The sequence below is a fragment of the Rhipicephalus microplus genome, chromosome X (assembly GCF_043290135.1).
Source record: "Rhipicephalus microplus isolate Deutch F79 chromosome X, USDA_Rmic, whole genome shotgun sequence".
Taxonomy (NCBI): Eukaryota; Metazoa; Arthropoda; class Arachnida; order Ixodida; family Ixodidae; genus Rhipicephalus; species Rhipicephalus microplus.
This window is the reverse complement of record NC_134710.1, coordinates 60,801,644-60,826,359: the sequence shown is the minus strand read 5'-3', so window position 1 is coordinate 60,826,359 and position 24,716 is coordinate 60,801,644. Positions and strand designations below refer to the sequence as shown.

The 24,716-nt window shown below is 48.0% G+C and overlaps 1 protein-coding gene across 3 annotated transcripts in view; it reads right to left on the bottom strand.

Moving 5' to 3' along the window:
• LOC119176095 (Krueppel-like factor 6) overlaps window positions 1-24,716 on the bottom strand; it is a 357,912-nt gene that overhangs the window by 106,234 nt on the left and 226,962 nt on the right. Inside the window, exon 1 of one of the 3 annotated variants that reach the window (XM_075876905.1) lies at window positions 14,878-14,976. The exons of the other annotated variants lie outside the window; for them this stretch is intronic. Within the exon in view, the coding sequence (XP_075733020.1) occupies window positions 14,878-14,883 (6 nt within the window). The 5' untranslated portion in view covers window positions 14,884-14,976. Of the gene's footprint in view, window positions 1-14,877; window positions 14,977-24,716 lie in introns of those variants that run through there. 3 annotated transcript variants of the gene reach the window in all.

The window sequence follows — 24,716 nt, the reverse complement described above, 5'->3', positions numbered from 1 at the left end:
GCCTGGCGAACAGGAAAAGACCTTCCATGCGGAAACAAAGAACGCACCGAGAGCCGAGCAGAGAAATATGCACGCTTCGGCGGGAGCACGACGGGATAGCGTGTGCAAAGGAAATTATCATTAAAAAAAAAGAATGTCGGCGCTAACACAGATTCCTTGCGGAGAACTTCACTGAAAAAAGCTACACGAAATTTAAATTGTCGCGGGTCTCAGTTACATAAGAAAACGTTCACATGTGTAAGATCAACATGAGAGTAAATCTGACTTGCATTAAATTTGTCGTGAACCGCTTCGATTCGCTAACGATCATGTATCCGACACAGAGCGCTCACGTGTGCCCTGGGCAGATGCAGGACAGAGAGAGAGTTACTGTGATGAAGCAAGAATTGAAGCGATATTCACCAATAAAGTTTGAATGAGTGAGGGGACGGATCTGAAAGCAATTTCATATTTCCAAGCGAAATTGTGGCCACATTCCAGAGGCCCATGTGGTGTACTGTGCGAGGTCAGCGTGCTTTGAAGATCACTAGAAGGTCGAAATTTGCGGAGCACCCCCCCCCCCCCCCCCAACGACGGCGTCCCTCCGAAACATAACGTGGTATTGGGATGTGCAACCGCCACAATTATTAATGAAATTGTGACAACCTAAAGAGCAGGCACTACAAGCCCAGGATGTGTCTGTTTGCTGATTCCTTAAGTTTTCTCTCGAAGTGGACAGCCGTATGAAATGAGGAGCAAGGATGCTGCCAAAATATAGTTGTTGATGTCTGTGCTATAACGTTGCCTCTCCCCTGTCCAGTCCACCTCTACTGTAAATTATATATATATATATATATATATATATATATATATATATATATATATATATATATATATATATATGAGATCTAACGGACAATAATGCCAAGGAATGTATAGGGGAAGTTCTAAGAACCAATGTATTGTAAATAAGAAGAAGGAAAAATGGGTGCAAAAGTAACCTACCGTGAGCAGGAATCGAACCTACGACCTTCGAATAACGCGCTCGATGCTCTAACCACTGAGCTATCACGACTTGTCTGTTCAAGCAGGTTTTTTTTATTAGGTTCGGTAACACAGGAAGAAAACGAACTAAAGCTTACAGACTGAGAGGGCTATCAACTGAATCTAGATATTAATCCTAATCCCGTGCATCGCTCGTGAGTCCCCTTTATGGTCTGTCTTCCTTTTCTTTCTTTCTTTCTTTCTTTCTTTCTTTCTTTCTTTCTTTCTTTCTTTCTTTCTATCTATCTATCGATCTATCTATCTATCTATCTATCTATCTATCGATCTATCTATCTATCTATCGATCTATCTATCTATCTATCTATCTATCTATCTATCTATCTATCTATCTATCTATCTAACTAACTACACACACGCGCGCGCGCACATTATATATATATATATATATATATATATATATATATATATATATATATATATATATATATATATATATATATATATATATATATATATATATATATATATATATATATAGAAACCTGCTTTAACATACAGGTCGTAATCACGTAATTTGACACTAGAGATATACACATTGCAGTATCATATCTAGATTTGATCTGCCTTGCGGGTTGAAAATATACGGAATGGACCGGAGGTAACAGGTTGCGCCACTCGTCGTAACACTTGACCGATCACAATAGCGCGATCCCCCATTCAGGTCAGTATACCAATCGAACTGGAAAGCAGCAAACTAAATCTCGTTTTTATCCAATAGGACGATGGACGATGGCGTACGTACGTACATCTAGGCCACACAGCTGCCCATGCGCTGAACTCCGCAAAGTAAAAATAAAGAAAAATAAACAGAAGAGTGCAGTGCAAACAAATCAATGGCGAGACTGGTTTGACACCTTCAGCGACCAGGAATCTCCCGACAGCTATCCTGTATTTTGTTGAAACACTGCAAACGAACACATAAAGGAACAGAAGTGGTCTTTTAGCGGTTTAGGTCACCGCCGCCTGTGAGAAAAGTGGACACGATCGGCACGTAATGCGGTAGACTCAGAGGAATAACCAAAAATTCTAATGTTTAAGGTATAAAAGAATAGCCAAATCGAGGCTGGAATATCATATATTCCGCAGTTACTAATTATAAATACTAAATCGAATATTTTACCCCCTCACTACTTACCGGGGCATCACGTGACCACCGAAGCACTTACTCGGCATAACATTTTCGAGAAGTACGAATTTTCTCCGTTTGTGGGATGCTCCTAGTCGGCCTTACGCATTGTCACCGAAAGAGAAACAAATTAAACGTTTGTTACTACTTCCTCTTAGTAACTAAAGTGGGAGGGGCTGTTCATTGAGATCTCCCGTGCCTGGTCCAGGGTTGCCAGCTGGCTTCCCGAAGGTTGATCTGAGAGTCGCGCCTCCCACGACCAATGGGATAACGTTCGTGCTGTTATGAGCGCGGAGTTCGCCGCGACAGGACGCGAGGGACAACTTTATGTATAGCGCGCCTCAGTTTTAGTATTCCTCCGCACCAGGCCCCCATCGCGATATTCGGAGGGGTGTATTCTAGAAAGTTTGTGTAGGCTGGGGGTACGACGTGTTCATCTGCAGATGGCGACAGTCTCTCGATTGAGCTAGAGCTTTTATTCTACTACAACAAAATTCAACGAATGTTTCATGAAAAGTGTTTTACATTACTTGTGTCCCGTGGGTACAAGGCTTTCATATAATCATCATCACCCTGCTCATAATCATCACCAGCAGCAGCCTCACTACGACCACTGCAGGGCAAATGCATCTCCCATGTTCGGCCAAGCAACCCGGCCCGTTTTGCTGCCACGTTATGCCTGCAAACTTCTTAATCTCATCTGCCTACCTAACTTTCTGTGTCGCCCTCGCGCGTTTGACTTCTCTTGGAATTCAGTCACTGTCAGTTACCCTTAATGATCGAGCAGCGGTTATCCTGCCTACGAGATATGTGCCCAGCCCACGTTCATTTCTCCTTCTTCATTTTAACTATGATATCCTCAACCCCATTTGTCCCCTGACCCACTCTTCTCCCCTCCTGCCACTTCAGTTACACCTATCATTTATCTTTTCAGCACTCGCGACTTCATCCTCAAATTAAGTTGGACATTCTTTGTAAGCCTACAATTTTCTGCTCCCTTGTCAGGTACCAGTTAGACGCAAATTTTATACACCTTTCTTTTGAGGAACAGTGGTAGGCTACCACTCATGATTTGAGATTGCTTACCGAATGTGCTCCACCCAATCCTTATTTTTCTAGTTACTTCTATCTCGTGGTTCGGCTCCGTCGTTACAACCTGTCCTAAGTCTCGAAGCGCTGTTTTCTTCCGAGGTTGTTGAACATTACTTTCGTTTTCTGCAGATTAATTTTAAGACCTACCTTTCTGTTCTGCTCTCCTTGACTTATTTAGTAATAATGAATTGCGATTCGTCATCTGAGTTACTCAGCAATGCAATGTCATCGGCGAAGCGCAGGTCACTAAGTATACTCTCCATCAACTCTTATCCCTAAGCCTTCCCTACTAGTACCCTGAAAACACGCGGTGAATCGCTCTGGAGAAATCGTGTATCAATAGATGCCTTACACTCTTCTTTATTAGGATTCTGTCGCTTTTTTTATGGATGACTATGGTGGCTGTGGATTCACTGTAGATTTCTTGAAATGTGTTTATATATGCTTCATAGATGCGCTAGTTCCGCAATACCTGCATGGCTGCTGATATCTCGACCGAATAAAACAATTCTCGTAATCTATGAAGGCTATCTATGTATAGGGGTAAGTGTATTGAGCACATCTCTGTTCTCCGATCGATAGTACATGATTATGGTTTATTGTATAGAGCAGCCTGTTTCAAAACGTTCTTGCTCATTTGGCTGACTTAACTGTAATATCGTCCTAATTCTATTAGCTATTATTTTTTGTGACTAGCTTGTAGACAACGGAAAGTGAGCTGATTGACCTGTAATTTTCATATAGTCCCGGTATACTGCAAGTGTTGGTAGGAAGCCCAGTGGTTGAGCCACATACTTTTGAAGCGCGGAGGCCTGATTCGAAGGCAGCACACCACTAAAACAGATTTATGTTGTCGTACGCGTATCTCCACAGCGATGATCGTGTCACAGCGACGGACAGACACTTTTCTCGATGAGTTGATGCACGATTGCTTGTTTATTTAAACCTGCTCGAGGGGGCAATTTTTGAAGGAGGAAATCTCAAGACGAAGAACGCCATCAAGAAACCGTCAGCGAAAAAGAAACCGATCGGATGAACGCTCAGAGAGTACTACGCGCAGAGCGTGGCGAGCCACGAATGAAATAGAGCAAGAAAACGAAACAAAACTTTCTCACGCCGCGGAGAAATGTGTTTTCTTGCGAGACACGTCGTGCAGGTATAGAATCGGCGATCTTCTCAAGGCTATAGGAGCTACTCGGGGCGTATATGCACGCCATATTCATTACGGCGCGCGAGCCGCCACGGCGCCGCATGCAGTCAAACTAGCAAATTGCACGAGGCATGTGTGCGTGAGTGTCTGTGCGTAGTTCATTTTAACCAAGGGCGAATGAGTTAAACGACAGGAAGCCGCTCAGTCAGGGACGCAGAAAATAGCGGCGGGTCACATGAAAAGCGAGATGCGCGCAGACGTGCTCTGCAAGAGGAGACAGCCACACATCGGAGAAGAGAAAAAGAAATAATAAAAACGAAAGACGAGAAAGAGCCGAAAGCACGCCGCATAGCGTGTGTGTCAGAGCTATTCACTTACAACAGCTCTCGCTGCGCGGCGGTGCAGCCAAGCGACAACGGTTTCGAAACGAGCTGCAGCCGACGCTAGAATGGCAGAAGAGCTGCGACGGGTTCATCTTGCCAGACATCCTTTTTCGGAGAGGATATCCTGCAGGCCGAAGAGGCGCTGCTGCGCCCGATGCAATCACCGGGAAGGGGGAAAAAAGCAAAGAAATACCGCACAGGAAAGACGAACCATGCATCTACGGCATATCAGTTGCGTCACTCAGTGACGGCTCGTCAAGTGATGGTTGTGTGTTGTACATTTGTGCAGATAGGGATTCCCGCGCACCGGGTCAGCAACGATAGTCGCCGAACAAAAATGTCCTAGATAACCCGGCATGGCAGTTCAAGCGGTTATGGTGACCCATCGTGGCGGTCTATGGTGCTCGATAATGATGATCAAAAAGTCGTTTCTCCCGCAAAAGGGGACCGACACAGAGGTCGGTTACGCTGCTTATAGAATAGGTCGGCGCGAATCCCTTGGTCTCCGATGTGCGTCAGATTACCCGGCGTTGCTGTGCCGAGTCGGCGGTTCCAAGGAGGGACTCCCACGTACTCCTCACCCGCAGGTCGCGGCAGCGAATTTCGGCTGCAGCGGCTGCATTTTCGATGAAAGCAAAAAATGTTTGAGGGCTGTGCACTTTTTTTTTTTTGTAGTTAGGTGCACGTCAAAGAACGCCGGGTGGTTGAAATTTCCGGAACCCTTCACTATACGGCATCCAACGTAATCATATCGTGCTTTTCGGACGTAAAAACCTAACAATTACATGCAAAAAGTGAATCGGCGTTATTACCCCTTTTCATTGCGCGATCGACCTGCTTGATAAGGTGAGATTATATTTGACCTACAGTTGATACGAAACCCCTCGCAGCGTACAAAATAAAGGCTCGGAAAAATGCGCTTTCATCATCCGTTCTTCAGACTCACTATAATAATAATAATAATAATAATAATAATAATAATAATAATAATAATAATAATAATAATAATAATATGTTCACCACTTACGGGTTGTTACGCACGGGGTAGCCAATGACAAAAAGAGCACGTTATTTTTATTTATTTTTAACATGTTAAACTTTGTTCACTTGATTCCACTAAAGGCCTGTCGTACTTACAGACGCCGGTATCCGCGAAAAATGGAATCTGCTAGGTAGAACCATTACTAAGAGCAGCAACAGTACGGGATCTTGATGCAATGATACAAGTCTAGATTAATTAACCTGCTGCTCTAATAACGAGTAAATGACAGCATTTCTTGCACCGATATTCTTGTAATCATCCCCCATAATGCCGATGTCGTGCTCCTTTCTCTCCTCTCACCGAATGAAGTTAGAGAGAACAAGTACAAACCATACTGATTGTTGGCATAGTTGGTACTTGCTTAATGACATGGTTTGGCCGCAAATAACACAAAGCAAACGAGCACACAACGAGCCGTCAGGGATGCGGCAAGAAAACACGGCACGATGTACGGGAAATGCGCCAACGGCGTTGTTTATGTGATTCCCCTTTCTTGTGGAAACTCGTACATCGGGACTACCGGGCGCTGTATTAATGAACGGGTTAAGGAGCATGAATTAACTTATAAAGAATGGCTTGGCGCATTTGCCTATGCATTGTAAAGCCTGCGGGCGTGTATCACGTTTCAGTGAGTTTAAGATTCTATGTAGAAGTGGGTATAAAACTGCGCGTGAGTTTATGGAAGCCTATTACATTAAAAAGAAAGGTGAAGGGTGTATCAGCGAACCGTCGGTGACGTTGTACTTATCGGAGCAAAGATTGTTCGATAGCTGGATAGCGTAAGGCTGTGTGAAGACTGCGCATGTCTGCATGTTGTTACTTAAGTCTGGGTTTGCGCTCGGTCTACTTTAGTTGGAAGTTGCGCTTGTCCTTATGTGTTCTTTAATTTTGTGTTTGTGGTATTTTCGGCCAAACCATTTCATTAAGTACAAACCAACCCCCCCCCCTCCCCACTCCGCAACGCCTTTTATTACATAAAAGTAGAAACCTCTGCTCAATGCTAGTCGGTCATGATGGCATAGTCAAATCGACCAGTCATATGAGTAACGTAAAGAACGAAATTCACGCGGCTCCTCGTTTTCCTCAGACGCTTTATATATATATGGAAAAAAAAAATAGATCCAGATTTCACAGAGCTTTAATGTCGTGAAATATGTTTATCAATGAATGGTCTCTTGCGTTAATCATACCTTCTCTATAAGTGTAGTCAGGCATAGGCTATTTCAAACCTATCTTTTGTATAGGACACGAATTTATTTTTTTAAATATTTTTCAACGCCGCACATGCAACTCTAGCTACGCCGTATAGCGCAACGGTTCTGAAATTTTCTGTGTGCTAGAGATAATCTTTCCTTTCCTAAAACATAGTCAAAATAACGTTTTTGCATTGATTCCGTCCACAATCCAATGCGGTTGCCGCGGCAACAAATTGGACTGGCGATATGGCGATCAAGCCACAGAATAGTGCTTGCACTGATTCCTTGAATATACTGCGGCCCTGAATAAATAGCTTCAAAATCGTATGACCGCAGAACGCACTTATATGGGCATTCAATGGGCTGCAGCCACGGTCAGTATATGACGCTCACGCAGGCAATCGAGGAAGCCAGCCATGGTTGAAGCAGCTGATGTGAAGGCATAGCGGTGCTAATTAGCCGCGTCTTCGCACAACGCCGGTTCGAGTGACCCTTTGCTATTTGAGCGGGTTGTCTCTGCTTCCGCAGGCGCAATTAGACTGCACACACCGCAGGGGCTCGCTGATCAAACGAGCAGCCTCGCCGCTGTGGCAGACCGAGAAAACCGCCAGGCAAGAATCTAAGCGGGCAGGAACAAAGGCAGCGCCCTCTTTGGCGAAACGCGCGATTCTGAATGCGCCGCGCGATAAACAGAGAGGATCGCTTGTTCAGGCGTGTGAGTCAGAGCGGACGAATCCGGCACTGCGCCCGACAGAGCGTCAACATAGCGCGAAAGATGCGAGAGAGCAAGGGAGAGAGCGAAAAAAAAGGGGGATAGAAAGAGTGTACAAGCGCGAGTGGACTCTGGCGACGATTACGGCGTGGCGGGTGCGTGGGCGCGCGGCCAAGGCCTCGCAAGGCGGCAGAAACGCGCGCGAATGTATGTACGCACGGTCCTCATGCAGGCGGGCACATCGTGCGCCGGGGCTTCCGGACCTGCAAGCAGGTCTCGTGCGCAGCCAGCAGCGTGCGCCCATTCGAGACTCCCACGCAACGCGCACCAGGCTGCAGGAATGCGCCATCCTTCCTCCCTGTGCGCGCTCCCTCGTGGTGCCGCTGCGTTTTCTTCGGCGACAAAACAGGTCGCCACTCATGCTGGGCACGTAGGAATCATTATCAAGGACCACCGGAGGCCGGCATGCGGGTTCGCCCGTAACGAAGCGATGCCTCGCGTGCCTTGGGCAGTGCGCACGCGAAGGTGAGAAATTTATCGAGCTTGACAAGATTGGGGAGCTCGTCAAGGAAATCTCGGTGACGAACTCCTCTTTCCGAAAGAGAGAGAGAGAGAGAGAGAAATAAAAACGGCATCAGTCTCAAGCAATGATGTCTTGGCACTGGCAGCGTCACTGGCGGACGAAAAACATGCACAAGCGCGCGCGCGCCATATAAAGATGCCGGAGAGCACATATATTCTTGACGTTGCTTCACACGACGAACAATTACGAATTAGTATCTTGGCAATATGGAATTACGCCGCAGAGCGTGTGATACTATAATGACGTTGCGTCACACGACGAACAATTACGAATGTGTATCTACGCAGAATAGAAAAAACGCCGCAACACGTGCGATAGTATAAAAATGTAGATAAGTAACCGAGTGAGGGGAAAAAAAAAGGTAAAGCGAGCAAAAGAGCAGAGTGAAACATTTTCAGACGTGTTGCTTCGCATGCACCGCAGGCACGCGCGCATTTATGGTGGAAGGCGCGGAGAGGACGCGCTAAGCTTTAGTTTCTTCTTACGCGACTACGAAGAGAAACAGGCGAGCAGGAATATGCACCCGAAGCGTTATCCAATTATGTGTCACGATCACATGCGAGAAATATGTCCGCGTTTTTTTTTTTTTTTTTTCTGTTTCGCTTCCCTGCTTCACGTTTCTCTTCCCGTTCTACCCTTCGCCGTTCCACGATAAGCAGGAGTGTCGGCGAGGGAAGAAGGAATTCGCGCGAAGAAAACACAAACGCCGTGCCGCGCTGTTCAGCTTGTGCTGCCCTCCTCGAGTGGCGGCCTGTAGACATGAGCGTGTAACGGGGATAGGGGGGGGGGGCGGTATGGGGGGGGGGGGGGGAAGCCACGCACAATGCGGGCGGGCGTGATACGAGCGCGATAAAAACGACTGCCAGGGCCGGTAAACTCGCGGAAATATGCCCCTCTTCGCGCGGCCAACTTGGTGTTTCCGATAAGAATGATTTAACGGTCGCCCGCCTTGCACGCACGCACGAACACGGAGAGAGAGAGAGAGAGAGAGAGAGAGAGAGAGAGAGAGAGAGAAGCTGTGCTCGCGCGAGAGGCATATTACCGCGCGCGCCTGATGACCATTCTGTATACGTGCGACTGAACCGCAATAGGTTGCAGCCGCGCGACCACAACGAAACATACCACGAGCAAGCCGCACATAATTCTCACGAATTCGAAACTGCATCCAGCCGGAGTGTTCGTGGGAAATCTGAACTTACAAACTGAATTTGTTCCGTCTCATTACACCCCTACATCAGAAAGATATAGAAGACCACTAAAAAAAAAAAAAGCCTTGCACAAGCAAAGGGCGTGTTGGCACTTTCGGAAACGTGGAATTACTAACGTTAACCAGAGGTGTGGCAGCTTGGGCTAGTTGGTATGGCATGACGATAGTTATAGCGCGAGAACAAAACGGCGTGTCCTTCGTGTCCTTCTTGTCTCTGTGTCGTCGTTTTGTTCCCGCGCTATAACTATCGTTAACCAGAGGTGTTTGTGACGCGTCCAATCACCAGTTCAGCGACCGCACGTGAACTACCGAAATTGAAGCTTAATGAAATTATAGGCTCGCTAATATACAGCATCGTATAAGGCTACACTTGTTCATATGCATGTTGCATGTGCATCACCATTCAATATTCATTCTTGCCAAAATAGCACCGCACGAGCACTAACGTCTGTTGAGGGCGATCAATCTGCCTGCCTATACCTATGACCTTTTTCTGTGTCAAGCAGATTGTGCCAGGCAGCCGACACATAGCCATGCATCTACGGCGTGTTTCGCTCGCGCTCTCTGCATTGGAGAAGCCCAGGAGCACGGGGAGCTAAGTGGCGCGATAAGCAGATTTCAAGCACATGTGCCGCGATCGACCCCTCCGCCAAAAGCGGACGCCAGAGCCAAGGAAAAACACATAGAGGGAGCCCCCACCAAGCGGGTCAAGCGCGCGCAGGAGCATTCGTCTTATTTGCGGAGCAGCTTCTCGAGAGAGTTCACTGAAGAAGCTGTTTTCGACCCTAGAAATGGAAGCGTGAGCCCCGCGCCATCAGGCGGCAGACAACGCGCAGAACTTACGTCGCGGAGCAAGAGAGTTTCACTCAACAAAGGCGACGGGCGCACAATGGAGACAGAAGCGCGACGAGGAAAGTGCGGCGCACGCAAGAAAATGATAGGCCAACAAGAGGAGGAACTCTAGCAGGTTCGTTCCAGGAGAGATTTCCCCGAGATCCCCGCCTGCAGCCCGGAAATTTACTGGAGCCTAGAAGTGACTCGGCGGCCAAGCGACACAACATTGCCTCGTGCTTGTGAAAAGAACTGTAATTCTTGATCTCAGGCAGAGACAATTGCACGCGCGTCACTCGACACCCATCTTTCTTCTTCCTCCGCCAAGCTGGAAACAATGAGTCGCCAGCCACAGAAGCGGTCGAAAAGGGAGAGGGGGGGGGCACGACCATCTGCGGTGCTTCCTCCATCCATGTATTCTGACTGGCGGCCCCTCTGTAATGGATGACCAGACGTTTAATTACTCCACCGTTCGCTTCGCCTCTCCCGCCGCAGCTCTTGAGTCGCCGAGCAGTGGAGCGAGCGCGTCGAAGCACTGGGCCATGCCGCCGGTGCGCCTCTTCCCTTTCAATGCGCCATTAGCGACCCACCGTGAAGCGCGCCGCCACGAAACTTCTTCGAGAACATCGCGAAGCCGAGCAAACGCACCGAAAAAACTTTTTTTTTTTTTTTCGAGGCTGCCCTTTTCGAGCACTCTCGCGACTCCGAGACATCCATGGCAAAGCAAATGCATTCATACGTAATGCCTCTCACCGAGTCGGCGCACTTGTATTCATATCTCTGACGGTTGTACAGGAAGCGAGACGTCGATAATAACCGTGGAGTGGTTACGAAAACAGGGAGTGAGTCAACAAAGGGCCCCGCCGGGTCAAGGATTGCGTTGAACAAGAATGGACTGCTGTCGCTTCGTGATTCATGCAGCGATATTTTATGGCATTAATGGCGCGGGCTGATGGTATACGTGCGCCCCACAGTAACGCTTCTCGAATACGTTTCCACTGGCTTGCACTGCTTTCCTTCCTAGACGAGCCTGGGCATATTTAATTAAGCACGAGCAGCTGGTTTTCATAACGACGGCGCCAAGCCATTTCTCTTTCTCTCTGCCCCTCTTTCCCGAGTCGTGAGGCAGCGAACGCTTTAGCAAGGCCTTCCCGCGTGAACGAATCGGTGCCAGTGGCAGCAGCCCGGAGCTCGGGCGCCCGAAACACCGTAATGCCAACGATCGCTCCCTCTTCACCCGGTCGTTAGGGGTCGCCTAATGCCTCCTTCGACGCGCGTTAAATGACTTCGCGTCTCAGCCCAGTCTCGTATTGAGACCTTGCGTCGCTGGGGCTTTGTTGTCGGCAGTAATTCATTCCGACGGATGGGTTCCCGCTTCTCGGACACACAGTTGTCGGTGCAAGCTGGAACGAGGCCTATCGGGACGCCGATAAGGCGTGAGAGGTGCCGCTAATCTGCGGTGGAAGCTGATCGCCAGACGCGCGCGTCCATTGGAAAGCCTCCGGCGGAGAGCGAACAAGGAACTGCACGCCCGGTGAAAAACAAGGATTTCCGGCGGCGTCCCAAGTCGACACGCGGAAACGCTCTGCACGTTCACCGCAGGCGGCGTTATGCACAAAGTATATGCTCGGCATTCGATTCGGAAAATGTCATTTGCATGCGTCACAATGCGTAGTTTCTATCGTGCTATTCTCTCTCTTTTCCTTTCCGTTGCACAAATATGCCAAGACGCGTTGCTTACCAAAACACTGAAATGTAGCTGCTTTTGCTGTACGTTCTTTTTTTTTTCAACTATATGACATGACACCACACCGCATAATAGATGTATCGGCGGGACGTCTTGACACTGTTAGGATCGGCACTGGAGCCAAGCAGAAAATGATGTTTGCGGTCCGGCGAATAAGTTGCTGAAAGAATGCGTGTTTGCCGACAGCCATACGAATATGGGTATTGTCCTCCCAGCCTGGAAGCAAGGCGCATGCAGTCGCGACTCCTCTAAGAGTACGACGAGACGACCGAAATTGTTTCGGGCGAGGCAAACTCCTTAAAAAGGTGGCGGCGTCAGCATGGATGACAATCAGCGTCCTAAAATGAGTGGGGCGAACAGGGGTCCTTTGATGCTCCCGGTAGTACGAGTGAGGAACCCAGCGGCATTCTCATTCCAAGGAAGAAACGCCTGGGCGCCGGAGGGGGAGTGTGGTGGCCACGTCCCGGTCAAAGGCGTTGACCAGGGTGGGTCTGGGTGGAACCATCGAAAGCGAGTGCTGTGCGTGCGGTGGTTGGACAGTGAAAGTTAAAGCCATAACTCCATCTAAGGGTGAGGGGAAAGGGGACTCTTGATAACCAGCCGGAGTGGGCTTCTGCGAGAGCCTTCGACGAGATCGTCACGATGTAGGACATCTTCGTCTAGATAATCGTCTTGTGGCGAAAAATACTCTCCTGTAAATAATGTAAACTAAACCACTGTGCAGTTTTTCTCATCAGTTTCTTCATACTCGGCGTCTTCCTTCCGAATCCACGGTTCCGGTAACGGCAAAGTTACAACATCTGAACAACGGATAGAAGTGGTGGGATCCTCAAACTACCCGGTTTCAGCAACTGGTAGCAGCGGCGGGATCCTGCATGGTCAACCCCCGGTTCCAACAATTGGATGGCAACGGTAGTATCCTGCTAACATCGTCACTTCAACAACACTTAACTGAGAAAACGTGAGAACTTGACTCCAAAAGAGACGGAAATATAATGGCGAGAAAGCCATTGTAGTGGACAGTGTGTTTAACGTCTGCTAAAAAGTTCTGCTAAAAAGACGAAGCGACTGAGACTGATAGTGGACAAGTGCCATAATATACAAGCAAACAAACAAGCTCTGACTTCGTGGCCGTGAAATCAGCTTACCCGGCTGGTAAATGTTTGTTTGTTTCAAGGCTTTTGATCCCACGTTTTGAAGGTGAGACTCTGTGCTATATAAACTGAGACAAAAAAGAAGAGAAAACAAAAGCGCATGCGTATATATGGTAATGTGTGGCACGGCTGCACAGCTCTTGTTGAGCCGTGCAATCTGGCACGACAAATCAAACAGGATATCGGTAAATTACTTTCTGCTGTAGATGCAAGTTGAAAGAAAGACCACTGACAGTCTTATCTATGCACCTGACCATTATTCCGGCGAGGACCGTCGAATCAACTGTATTGATTGGTCATCTGGTGAGTAATACCGAATAGAACGGGTTTTCGTCAGATAATCGACGTCAGGCAGCCCTCGTAAAATCAACCTTCGAGAGAGGGTGCCGATATTTACCGGTCGATGGGTTTCGAAGCAGTACTGTACAGTATATGCGAACAACACAAAGTTTGGTTTTATATGGCACCAATCTACGAAGTAACGAGAACTCTCTGAGGGCACCTCAATGCTACGAAACTCAACCCTATTTCACGTCGTTTTCTGGCGTATCGACACACTATCATCGGCGAAAATCACCGTACGACGCCTGCATAAGAAACGGCTAATTGTGAATGCTGGTTTGTTTTCAGGCTTGACACACCACGGACGGTAAGCTTCTGTCTGAAGCATAGATAAGGCGAAGTATGAAAATCTTGCTCCCCCCCCCCCTTTTTTTTTGCTCGTATACGTTCTCAGATAAAGTCTTCGTTGTCCGTCTTCGCAACGTTTTGGGGACCCTTTATTTAGGTTGAAAATTCGACAATTTAAGGAATGAGACAATGTAGTTACTTACAAGCCTTCGATAGGTTCTCGAAAGACTAGAACGCGAGATAATATACTGCCTTGCTAGACTAAAGTAAAAAGGAACAACGGCTATTCCTTGTCCACGTAACACGTAATTCAAATTCCACAAATTTAATCGCGGCTCTATATTAGTAAAATGACAGCATACACTGTACAATAAAGTATCAAAAATACACCTTACCCTGCCTTACACTGCTTTCTTGCATCACAAAATACTATCCAGCACTTACTTGAAAGCGCGAACGAGTACGAGCATTGAAAAAAGCAATCCTCGCACATGCCCGAAGCAAGAGACCGAGCTGTTTAACAAGGACAGATAAATTAATTAGAATACAGAGAAATGCACGAGGCTCGCTATCACAGGATCAAAGCAACATCCATAAGGAAAACTAGCAAATAAATAAAAAACACTGACAAAAATCACGCTTCCTTGGGGCAACAGGGGGGACAGCCATAAAGCTTTTGCGAAGAAAGCTGCCCGAATAGTTTTCAGCCACAACCACGAATATACCATGTTCTCTGTCACTAACAGAAAGGCACCGTCTGGCATGACTGCCAGCAGTTCGGAGCACACGAGATCACTCGAACGCAGAAAACTAAACTATGGCTTTCTGAGCGCCGCTTGCAATCGCCTTGAAAGGTTGCGACAATAGAGAAGGGGAGCAAGGGAAAGACGTCGCCCGCCTGCTAGCAGAACGTGGCTCCCCGCGTCAAACCCGTGAACTGCGAACGTAAATAACTTGCTGTGCGGCAAGTAAGAACTCACAGGCATCGATTGTTCCTCCGCATACACAACGTTGACTGACGCAGTACGCCTGTGGTACGACGCGTCAGAAGAAGCCCGCAAGGGCTGAAGACGGCACCTCCGAAGAAGAGAAATCGTAGTCGACAGGAGTAATAACAAAAAAAAAAAGGAAAGATGGCGAAGGGGGTATGGGTTGCAGCATCACGAGAGCATCGTTGCTGGCGCGCGCTCAGGAAGACGGGAATGGGCGGGAAAAGAGCGTCGCGTCGAGCTGGTGCCCTGACAGGCGGTGCGGGCCGCGTCCGTATATTGCACGGCGGTTGTGCGAGAGAAGACTGTGCCGGTGGGTGCAGTCGCTTCTTTGGTCGGTACAAACATCCTGATTAGGCGGCCGATCCTGCCTGAGGGCCCGCGGTGCCCAATCACACGGGTTCGCGTCACGTGCAGCGCATGGTGCTGAAAAAAAAAAAAAAACGCGCGTACTGGGCCAGCTGACAGAGAGCGAAGTGCCCCTTTAATTTCGAGTCAAATGCGGATTTTTGGGGGGCGATTGCTTGAAATGCCGACCCCGTTTGAAATTTGATTGAGCGAAAACGAAAACATTATCGCTGGAAATATGAGCTAAGAAGAGCAGAAGAGGGGGGAAAAGAACAAAAAAAGCCTATCGCGTTGACGGCGAGCACTGTCGCGCTCGTCAAGCACTTGGTCTTTCGCGCCCACACATTTCATCTTCAAAAGCTGGAAATAGCGATACTGTTTCCGGCCATTTTACGGTTACGTTTGCAGCTGCGGCTTCTGAATGCTCGCGACAGCGGATAAGCCGCGTTCAGAAAAAAAAAAGCACAGGAGGCAATGAAGACAGTCGAGTCTTCGTCGAGCAGTTGGAAGGGAGAGGGCAGCCAGAGCTGGCGAAAGAGACGTGGCCTCGATTCGCGACACTGGAGTCGCCGCCAACGGAAAGCGGCAGTTTGCTCCGCGACAACCTCTTCCCTCGATTGCAGCAGCGGTGAGGGGAAGCGTTGTCAGCCGAGAGCGCGCGGGATGCGACAAGTGCGGGGGACAAGGACGCCACTCCACGGCGGCAGAGAGGGGGAAACACCCGCTGTCTTCCAGACGTACGCGAGCACAGACGCACGCACGCAGGCCTGCTCGATCGGCACCAATTACGCAAGACTGGCGCTCGGCGAATACACGACGCTACATAGATTGACTCCTTCGGCTCTTCGGCGTTGATGCACGATGATCGGCATTCCCTTTTTCCTCACTTTTGCTGCTGCTGCTGCTTTCCCCGCACCGCGCGCGTCCTGGGGATACGCGACGACACGGATCTCGCGGGCAGGCGGGCGAGACTAAGCGAACAGAAGTGAACAACATTGCTCACCGTGATTACCTCCTTTCTGTAGATAGTGGTCGATGTGAGAACTTGGCTAAGAAAGACGCACGCCCGTAATGTAAACGTTTCGCTAACTCTCGGTGGGCGGGCCACCTCGATTCACCGATTGCGCCTCAATCCGAGTTCCACAACTGTGTAGCTTCATTGTGACGGTAATCAGCGCCTGGTTGAACATATACTACCCTGCATCATATACGTAGCATCCTCAATGTCTTTACAACTTAAAATTGATAGCGAAAACCCAATAACTACGCATAGAGAATATTTTACACCCAATATAAGAGCGAGCGGAAAAAGCAAAGTCGGCACTTACGTAAGGCCTGCGCACAACCCAAGATCAAAATGCGGCGTAACTATATTAATTTCAGCGCAGAATGGGATACAAGCATGAAACTTGAAAACAAACGAGTCTATAGAAAGACCTAAAAGTGAACTAAGTTTGCAACACACGTCTTGGAATAGTGCCGGAGAAACACGTAAGCGGATGTATTGCGCAGCGGCGGTTGCCCTTATATGACGACTCCTATGCGAATCAAGTGAAAGTATATGCGTCGCTATACGCGGACAAGAGCAAATAAAAGAGAGATATAGAGAGGCACAATGAACCAGGACGTTTCATGCTTGCAGCCCACTCGTGAAATATTTCCGGATGCTCGAAAGGCCTGCGGCACAGCGCCAGTTCCTCCCGCACATGCGTCGAGAACCAATCGCACGGCCCCTGCGTACTCCTACAAGATCCTGAACGAGTCGAAAATGGTCTCTCGCTGCTGTAGCACAATTAGCATCTCGAACCGGAGGGACGCGTACAACTATCAGAGCAAATCACGGAACCACGACACTCGGCAGTACTTACAGAGCGGCAGCATGGAAGCCGCTGCTGCCTCTTATGAGTAGTGCTGAAGAGCAGATTTGCTCTTGACTCAAGGAGCAACTCCCAGGAGGAGAATCATTTCACATATAAATGGTTCCAAGCGTGTAGATTTCCAAAACACGCGCAGCGAAGAGATGGGACTGCTGAAAATAAAAGAGCGGTACCGCGCGACAGAATGGTGCCACGGTTTTCCCGCAATTCCCTGGAAAGCGTTCCGCCCATGCAGTGTGTAATATTACGGTCGACTAAACGAGCCTCCCGCGAGAGAGCTGCAACGTATACGCAGTAGTACATAGCCGCCAGAGCGTTTTTCGGATCTGTTCTGACAGGCAGCACATGTGCCTCGTTAGTCTGGATTAAGGGCTCGGCTAATACTGAATTTCTATGAGCGAGAAATGCCGACTAAAGCAATGACCCGCGAGTATACCAACACAGAGGCCACAATTTATGGCTCATTATATATATATATATATATATATATATACCCGCAGGTCGCGGGATCGAATACCGGCTGCGATGGCTGCATTTTCAGTGGTGGTGAAAATGCTGTAGGCCCGTGTGCGCAGATTTGGGTGCACTTTGTTAAAGAACCCCAGGGGGTCAAAATTTTCGCAGTCCTCTACTGTACGGCGTGTCTCATAATATGGTGGTTTTGGGACGTTCAAACCCCCATATCAATTATATATATATATATATATATATATATATATATATATATATATATATATATATATATATATATATATATATATATATATATATATATATATATATATATATGCGAGACCGAGACAGATCATGTCCAGCGCCGCTGCAAGTTTTCTCTGTCGCGTTATTTCTGTACAAAAACGAAGGCGCATCGGACAAGGCCTACAAGAATGAACAGTGCGCTAACCACCAACTAGAATTCCTTGTTATACGCCACCATATCGTCACGCTCAAGATGGTATACACTGAGTAAAAAGAAAAGCTGAAGCGACAGATACAATTAATCATCTAGTGAACATTCGCCCACCGCCAAGTGCGGTGCAGAAGGGTGCGGTTATGAACGACAAACAAGGTCGAAACTTCGCAGGTTCAGTTCAATGCCCACGGCAAGCTCCCACGTTAAAATGCGCCTGTATACCTCGTAAAGTGTGCGGGGCTGCAGCCGCTGTGGTAGCTCAGCATCGGACGCGTTAATCGAAGGTCGCAGGGTCGGTTCCTGCCCACGGGAAGTGATCTTTTCCTCCACTTTTCTTTCTTCGCAGTTACGTTTCGTTTATATATACTAATAGCTATACTTTCTTCGGCATTATTTTAGGTTAGTGCTCATCAATATTGTCTCTAACAAAGAAAAACTAGCCTTTAAAATTTCCACTTCTTTCCTTCAAGCAAGACTAAATGGGATACAAAGTTGCTGCATTGAGCACTGCAACATGTAACCCCTATCTTGCACTGATGATGTTTAATTGCGTATAACAGTCCAAGTTATGGACTATAATTTTACTGCTCGATAATTGATATATATGTCCCCCTAATAAGCTTTCGTTGAGGTCCAAAACTCGGAACAAAAGACACAACCCTTTAGACGTACTCTTATGCTTTATGACCATCACAACATTATTCGTAAGCACGCATAAAGAAAACAAAAAAAAAACACGTGAACAATATAGTGCTGCGAAATGCCTCGTATAGCACGCGGGAGTGGAAGTCTTCTTTCAAAACAAAACGCGCCTTTGTTCGAGCGCGCGAGGAGATCTGGAAACCAGGTCGGTGGCTGCTTAAGGAGCCGAGACGCGGCGCGCAGTTCGCAGGTGCCTCCATGCCGAACGCGGTAAAATCCCAAGAAGACGCAGAGGCGAAATACATTTCGAGCCAAAGACGACGACATCGAGCATGAACGCAAGCAGGCTTCCATCCTCCTCCACCCTGCACTACCTCCAGCGAACAGCGACGCACTTTGTTCCGCACCAAGGAGGCGGGGAAAAATAAAAAAAAACAAGAACACGGGGGATTCTTCCCACGTGCGCGCATGTGTTATTTCCATACAAGGAGGGGCTTATAGCGTACGCCTTCTTCCTTTCGCGCGATTCCACACTTAGCGCGGACCTCCGCTCAACGAAGAGGCGCATAATGAATACCAATGCGATATTTGCAAACAGGGGAAGGAGCGAGACAACAAATGCACGGTGTCTTAAAAGAACATCTCCCACAAAGGCGTGCACCTCGAGAAGTGTTTTCTTCTTCTTTCACGCAAATTTTCCACTTGCCGCTTAAGCTATGTACACGCATGCTTGCACGTGAGCGCGCCCTGTAGGGAACAGTGAGCGTAAAGATGAGCCCAAAATGAGAGGGAGGGGAATACAGCACAGAAATACCGGTACAATGCCCCGGAACGTGCTCCGATGAGAAAATCGGAGAGGCCGGTGCTTTCCAATCGTAGGACGAATCTGATGACAATGTGTAGACTCTTCCACGTATACACGCACGGCTACAGAAAAAGAGGCTACAGAAAAAGAGCAGGACGAGCAAATATCTGACGCTTTTTCGCAAGCACACGAGATGCAAAGTTACGATCAATGGAGATCTGGGCCCGGCTTCGGATTGACGTGTATAGGAACCGTTTTGATTGATATGTGGGGTTTAACGTCCCAAAACCACCGTATGATTATGAGAGATGCCGTAGTGGAGGGCTCCGGAAATTTTGACCATCTGGGGTTTTTTTAACGTGCACCCAAATCTGAGCACACGGGCCTACAACATTTCCGCCTCCATCGGATATGCAGCCGCCGCAGCCGGGATTCGATCCCGCGGGTCAGCAGCCGAGTACCTTATAGCCACTAGTCAGAACCGTTTTACTTGCAGCTTTGTGAAGCGAGGTATATGTTCGCCGTTTACGTTGAGTTCGCGCTAACTCAAACTAGCATCCATCGACCGCGCCCCGTTCACATCGATTTTATAAGCTTCTACGTTTCTTCTTCGCAGCTGGATCATATGCGGAGTAAGCCGAAAACGTGCTACTTCCCAGCAGAGAGAGATAGAGAGAGAAGTTCAATGTACTTTACTTCTGCACATAGTTAAGGTTCCGCATTTCATTTTGCATAACTGCGATGAAGTTCGTTATGGCGATGAAATCAGCTTGTGTATGTTGTATTTTTCTCGCGAGAGTTACCTTTATTTTCTGAGCATATGAGTCTTCTATTGTTTTTCTTCCTCTTACGAGCATAAAATGCTGTAAATGCACGAAGGAGACGCGTTATCTTAGCCTGTTTGCCCTTCAACCCCTGGTTACGAAAACGGACCTTAATTAACTATATGAAGGCGGCTTCCACAGGGTTCGCATTTATGTGGACATCCGTCAGTCTTTCTTCAATTACTGAAAGTTGAATACCCACCACTGGCTAGCAGGTTGATGATTGCACCCGTATACAACGGCAACATTGATTCCTTAAATGTATCCGCAAGAAAGTGCGACACAAAGTGTTCGTTTGCGTAATCACTTTGCGTGAGGATAGGCTTCATATGAGGCATCAGCTACAGTCAATGAAGCCAGCTTGTGCGGCTTATCTATGGCATAACCGGATACCAATTATAATCACCGAATTCCAGCTATAGCCGGAAACTTAGGGCTGCGCCGTTAGTATCAGTAAGTATCGTGAAATAAATGGAAATAAAGATCGTATAGCTCGGTCACCGCAAAATTCTATTTATCGGTTCGGCGTGAATTCCGAACAACGTGACACCGTTATTTATTTATTTATTTATTTATTTATTTATTTATTTATTTATTTACGTGAATTAACGGGCCACGCGTAACAGAAGCGCTTCTAGCTTTAATAAGCGGAAGATTATAATCCGCTGCATGCATTAAGCGCCACGGATGAAGCATGGCACCGCCTGCGAGTGACGAACGCGGAGAGCTAATTAAAACAGGACTATCTCGCTAATGTGCCTATCGCAACGCCACCCCGGCCATGTGCGAGAAACGTCCTGAGAAGCTAAACTTACGCAAGCCCTTAAATACGTTCCAAGTATGACGAACGCGCCTCGAGTATGCCAACACACGCAAGCGATGTACGCAGCGCCAGTGAATCAGCTGGTTTCCTTTTTTTTTTTTTTCGTAAAAAGTTTTGCGTAACCAGGCAGCTTGAACCAAGTCGAGTACGAAACTGCGTGATTGCACGCTGCCGTTGTGCCGCATGAAATGCAGAACGCCGCTGAGCTCTAGAGGTACATAATTAATAAAGGCCAGGCACCACTCATCATTACCGCTTCAGTTCGAGCCTGCATGGCTCGAGTGTGAATAAAGAAGAGTGTTGAGGCCTGCACGTTCTTACAAGTGGTCGAATGTGGTGTGAAAAGCAGATGCCATTCAGGCCGGAGTACGAGGAGGTAATGAGACGGCCTATACATATAGCCGGAAAAATATAAAATAAGAGGTGTCACAGCAGTGATACAACGGATCAAGAGGCTGACCATGAGCCACAAAAGAAACACTGATCGCCGAATGCTTTGGTTAGCGCAAGCAGAGCAAATGGCGCTGCTCACCAATGCGTCGGACCTCTGTTTATTACAATGTTTTGCTTTGCAACGTGCATCCGGTGTAGCATGTCGTGTTGCGCCGTCGCTAAGCGTATATGTTTGCGCGCGGTTCAACCAGACGACAGAGCCCGCGCGATATGGTGTATCGTATATCGCAGGAAAAGGGTCAACTGAGTACGCCTATACGAGGCGCAAAGAAATGCGCAAAACAACCATCTGGCATGGCTCTGCCCGCTCGGTGGTTCGTTCAGTTGCGTACAGCATCATCACGAGTGCGAAAATCCCTACAGCCATAAGTACGATATACATGCGGCAGGATACGCCAGACGTTGTGCTAAAAACAAATTCACATAGAGAATTGACCACCGCCTTTTCAGGCGATGTTGGTCAAAAGACCTGTTGCTGCAGAAAATTTTGTTGAAGCGAAAAGTTCCTAGTAGTGAAAGCGAAATAAATATAGCCGAGCTAGCAAAACAAAAAGTTTTATTCCTAAAATAAAAAAAAGTGTCGGATGCTTCCTTTTCTTACCCAGCAGCGTCATGACGCAATTCTGACCCATGCATATATCTATATAGCAACGCCATGTTGAAAAGCACACTGAAACAATGGCTTCGGTGAAGGAACCGAACAGTTGCGGTATAAGACGACAATACAAGCAGCTCTCCGCCGTCAAAGGTATCTTACAACGCCAAGATGCAGGTGTGGTATCATGGAGCCGTGACTTATGCCTTATTCTATACCATTATTATCATCCACTAGTCGCGGCTGGCTGAGTTTGACGATAACGCAAACAAACCGTCGCTCTGACCAGTGAGCGCGCACGCTGGCCCAGCGCGAATAGAACGAAAAGCTTACAAAAAGGGTTCAACTTAAATGAGGAGGACGCAGCGAGTGATGGAAAGGAAAATTATAGGTGTGGGTGTAACCTTAACGATGGGTGTAACAAAAAAGTGTTAGAAATATCATAATCCAAATGAAGAGGAAGAAATGTACATGGACCGTTCACATAGCGCGTAGACACACGACAACCGGTGATCTTAAGGGTAACTAACTGGATTCCATAAGAAGGCAAACGCACGAAGGGGAGAGAGAAATTTAGGTGGGCAGATGAGGATGAGGTTTAAAAGTTTGCAGGTATACTGTGGGAGCGTTAAGCACAAGACCGCGTTGATTGGCACAACATAGGCAACGCCTTTGCCCTGCAGTGGGCGTATAGTCGGGCTGTTGATGATGCCCCTAAAGAAAGGCACAGCACACTCCTCCTCCCACCCCCCCTCTATTTTACGAATGAGTCAGAATCCACGTACAACTCACCGATAGCAAACTTCACGATCCAGCAATACATTACCGGTAGCAATTGTCGACGCGACGTACACGATGTTTATCGGTCCCCCATAAAGACATCACGTCGTTGTGTTTTGGCGACTACGGCCGCTACTGTTTATGCATCCGTCAATAGATGCAGCGCACTGCCATAGATAACCTGCGGCCTCCTCGTCATTCATCGCTCCCATCTGGTCGCGCGACTTATATGGCAAATACCTGGATGAGTGAAGCGGTCGGCGTCTAATATATTAGGACATTGCGGGACCACAATTAAACTCCCCGACAAAGAGAGGATGCCTGACGGCGCGGGCAGCCGGTGCACCTGAAGGCACGCGTCGTATCAAGCGTCGCCGGGCCGGCGCCAAGGCACGCGGGGAGGGGACTGCACTCTGCAGTGCTCCACGGGTCATTACTCACGCGGCGTCGGGCCGACCCCTTATCGACCCGCAGTCTGACATCCGCGAGTTCAGACCCTGGGCCTTCGCTCGATACCAGTTCGAAATGAATCGCGGTCGGCCGTGCGTGGACCGAGCGCTTTGTTTGTCACCGCACGCTCCCGACTTCTTCCCGCCGAGACTGACCACCGCGGCTCTAAGCTGTCGCGCCTCCGGGACGTGACACGCTATCCGGTCGCGGAAAAAAAAAATTGCCGCTCGCCCTGCTTTTGTTTCTTCTCGCTTTGTTCACAAGTCTAGCCGGGAAAGCGTTCTCGGCGCATACGTCGGAATCACGCGTCCCCTCTGTAAGTTTCTTTTCTTGCCCCCCACCCTCTTCTTTTATTTATTTATTTATTTATTTATTTACTATTTATTTATCTATTTATTTATTTATTTATTTTTCCGGCTCGCTGCACAGACCGCGCTCAGATACGCTACTGAAGCGCGAGCGAACCCATTGCCACCTACCTACGATGATAGGGAGGGAGCTAGTCCTAGAGCGCACCAACAGCTGCTTCCCATACATGAACCGACTCCGCCAGATATACATCCATATATGCTTATATGTGGCCACATATGCTGCCATATATGCTTATATATGGCCACATATGCTGCCATATATGCTTATATATGGCCAGATATAACTTATATATGGGCCATGTATGGCGTTTCCGTAAGGGTTGTGCAATGAGCAGTTAACACGCAGCAGACTGCCAGACCACCCGTACCAGAATGATTAAAGAAAACAAACGAGAGTGCCTGCCGTTTCGTTCCTTATATAGATGTGCTCTCTTGTATCAGAGGAAATTTTTACGCACGAGCAGCGAAGCAAGCTGTACTTGACGATCTCCAATTCCTGCGTGAGCCGTATCTTAGTGACGTTAGCCATTTCTTCGCCTCGAGAACAGCAAAGCGCTGAAGTCTCGCCAGTGGAACGTACGGCCTAATAAAGTGTGCCATCGTCGAAACGACCCCGACTACGCGATGCACTGCAGGCTAGTTCACAGTTCCTGTGACAACTACATGTCATGCCGGACATACTTAAAACCTGCCGCCTAACCACTCACGTAGCTCGAGTCTGGCACACTTCGCAGAGCGAACAGGAAACCGAAAAAAAAAAAGAGAAAGAGCCAAGCGGCCGGGTCACACGTGCCATGCCGCGGTGGTTGACACAAAATTGAGAGAAATGCCAATAGAAACAAAAGAAAAAAAGACAGTTTCAATATCGAGCCAGGATCGACGGTTTATAAGACGCTGTAGTGTGTTCCGAAGAGGGCCCGAAACGCGAAGGAGAAGGGACGCGCATCCT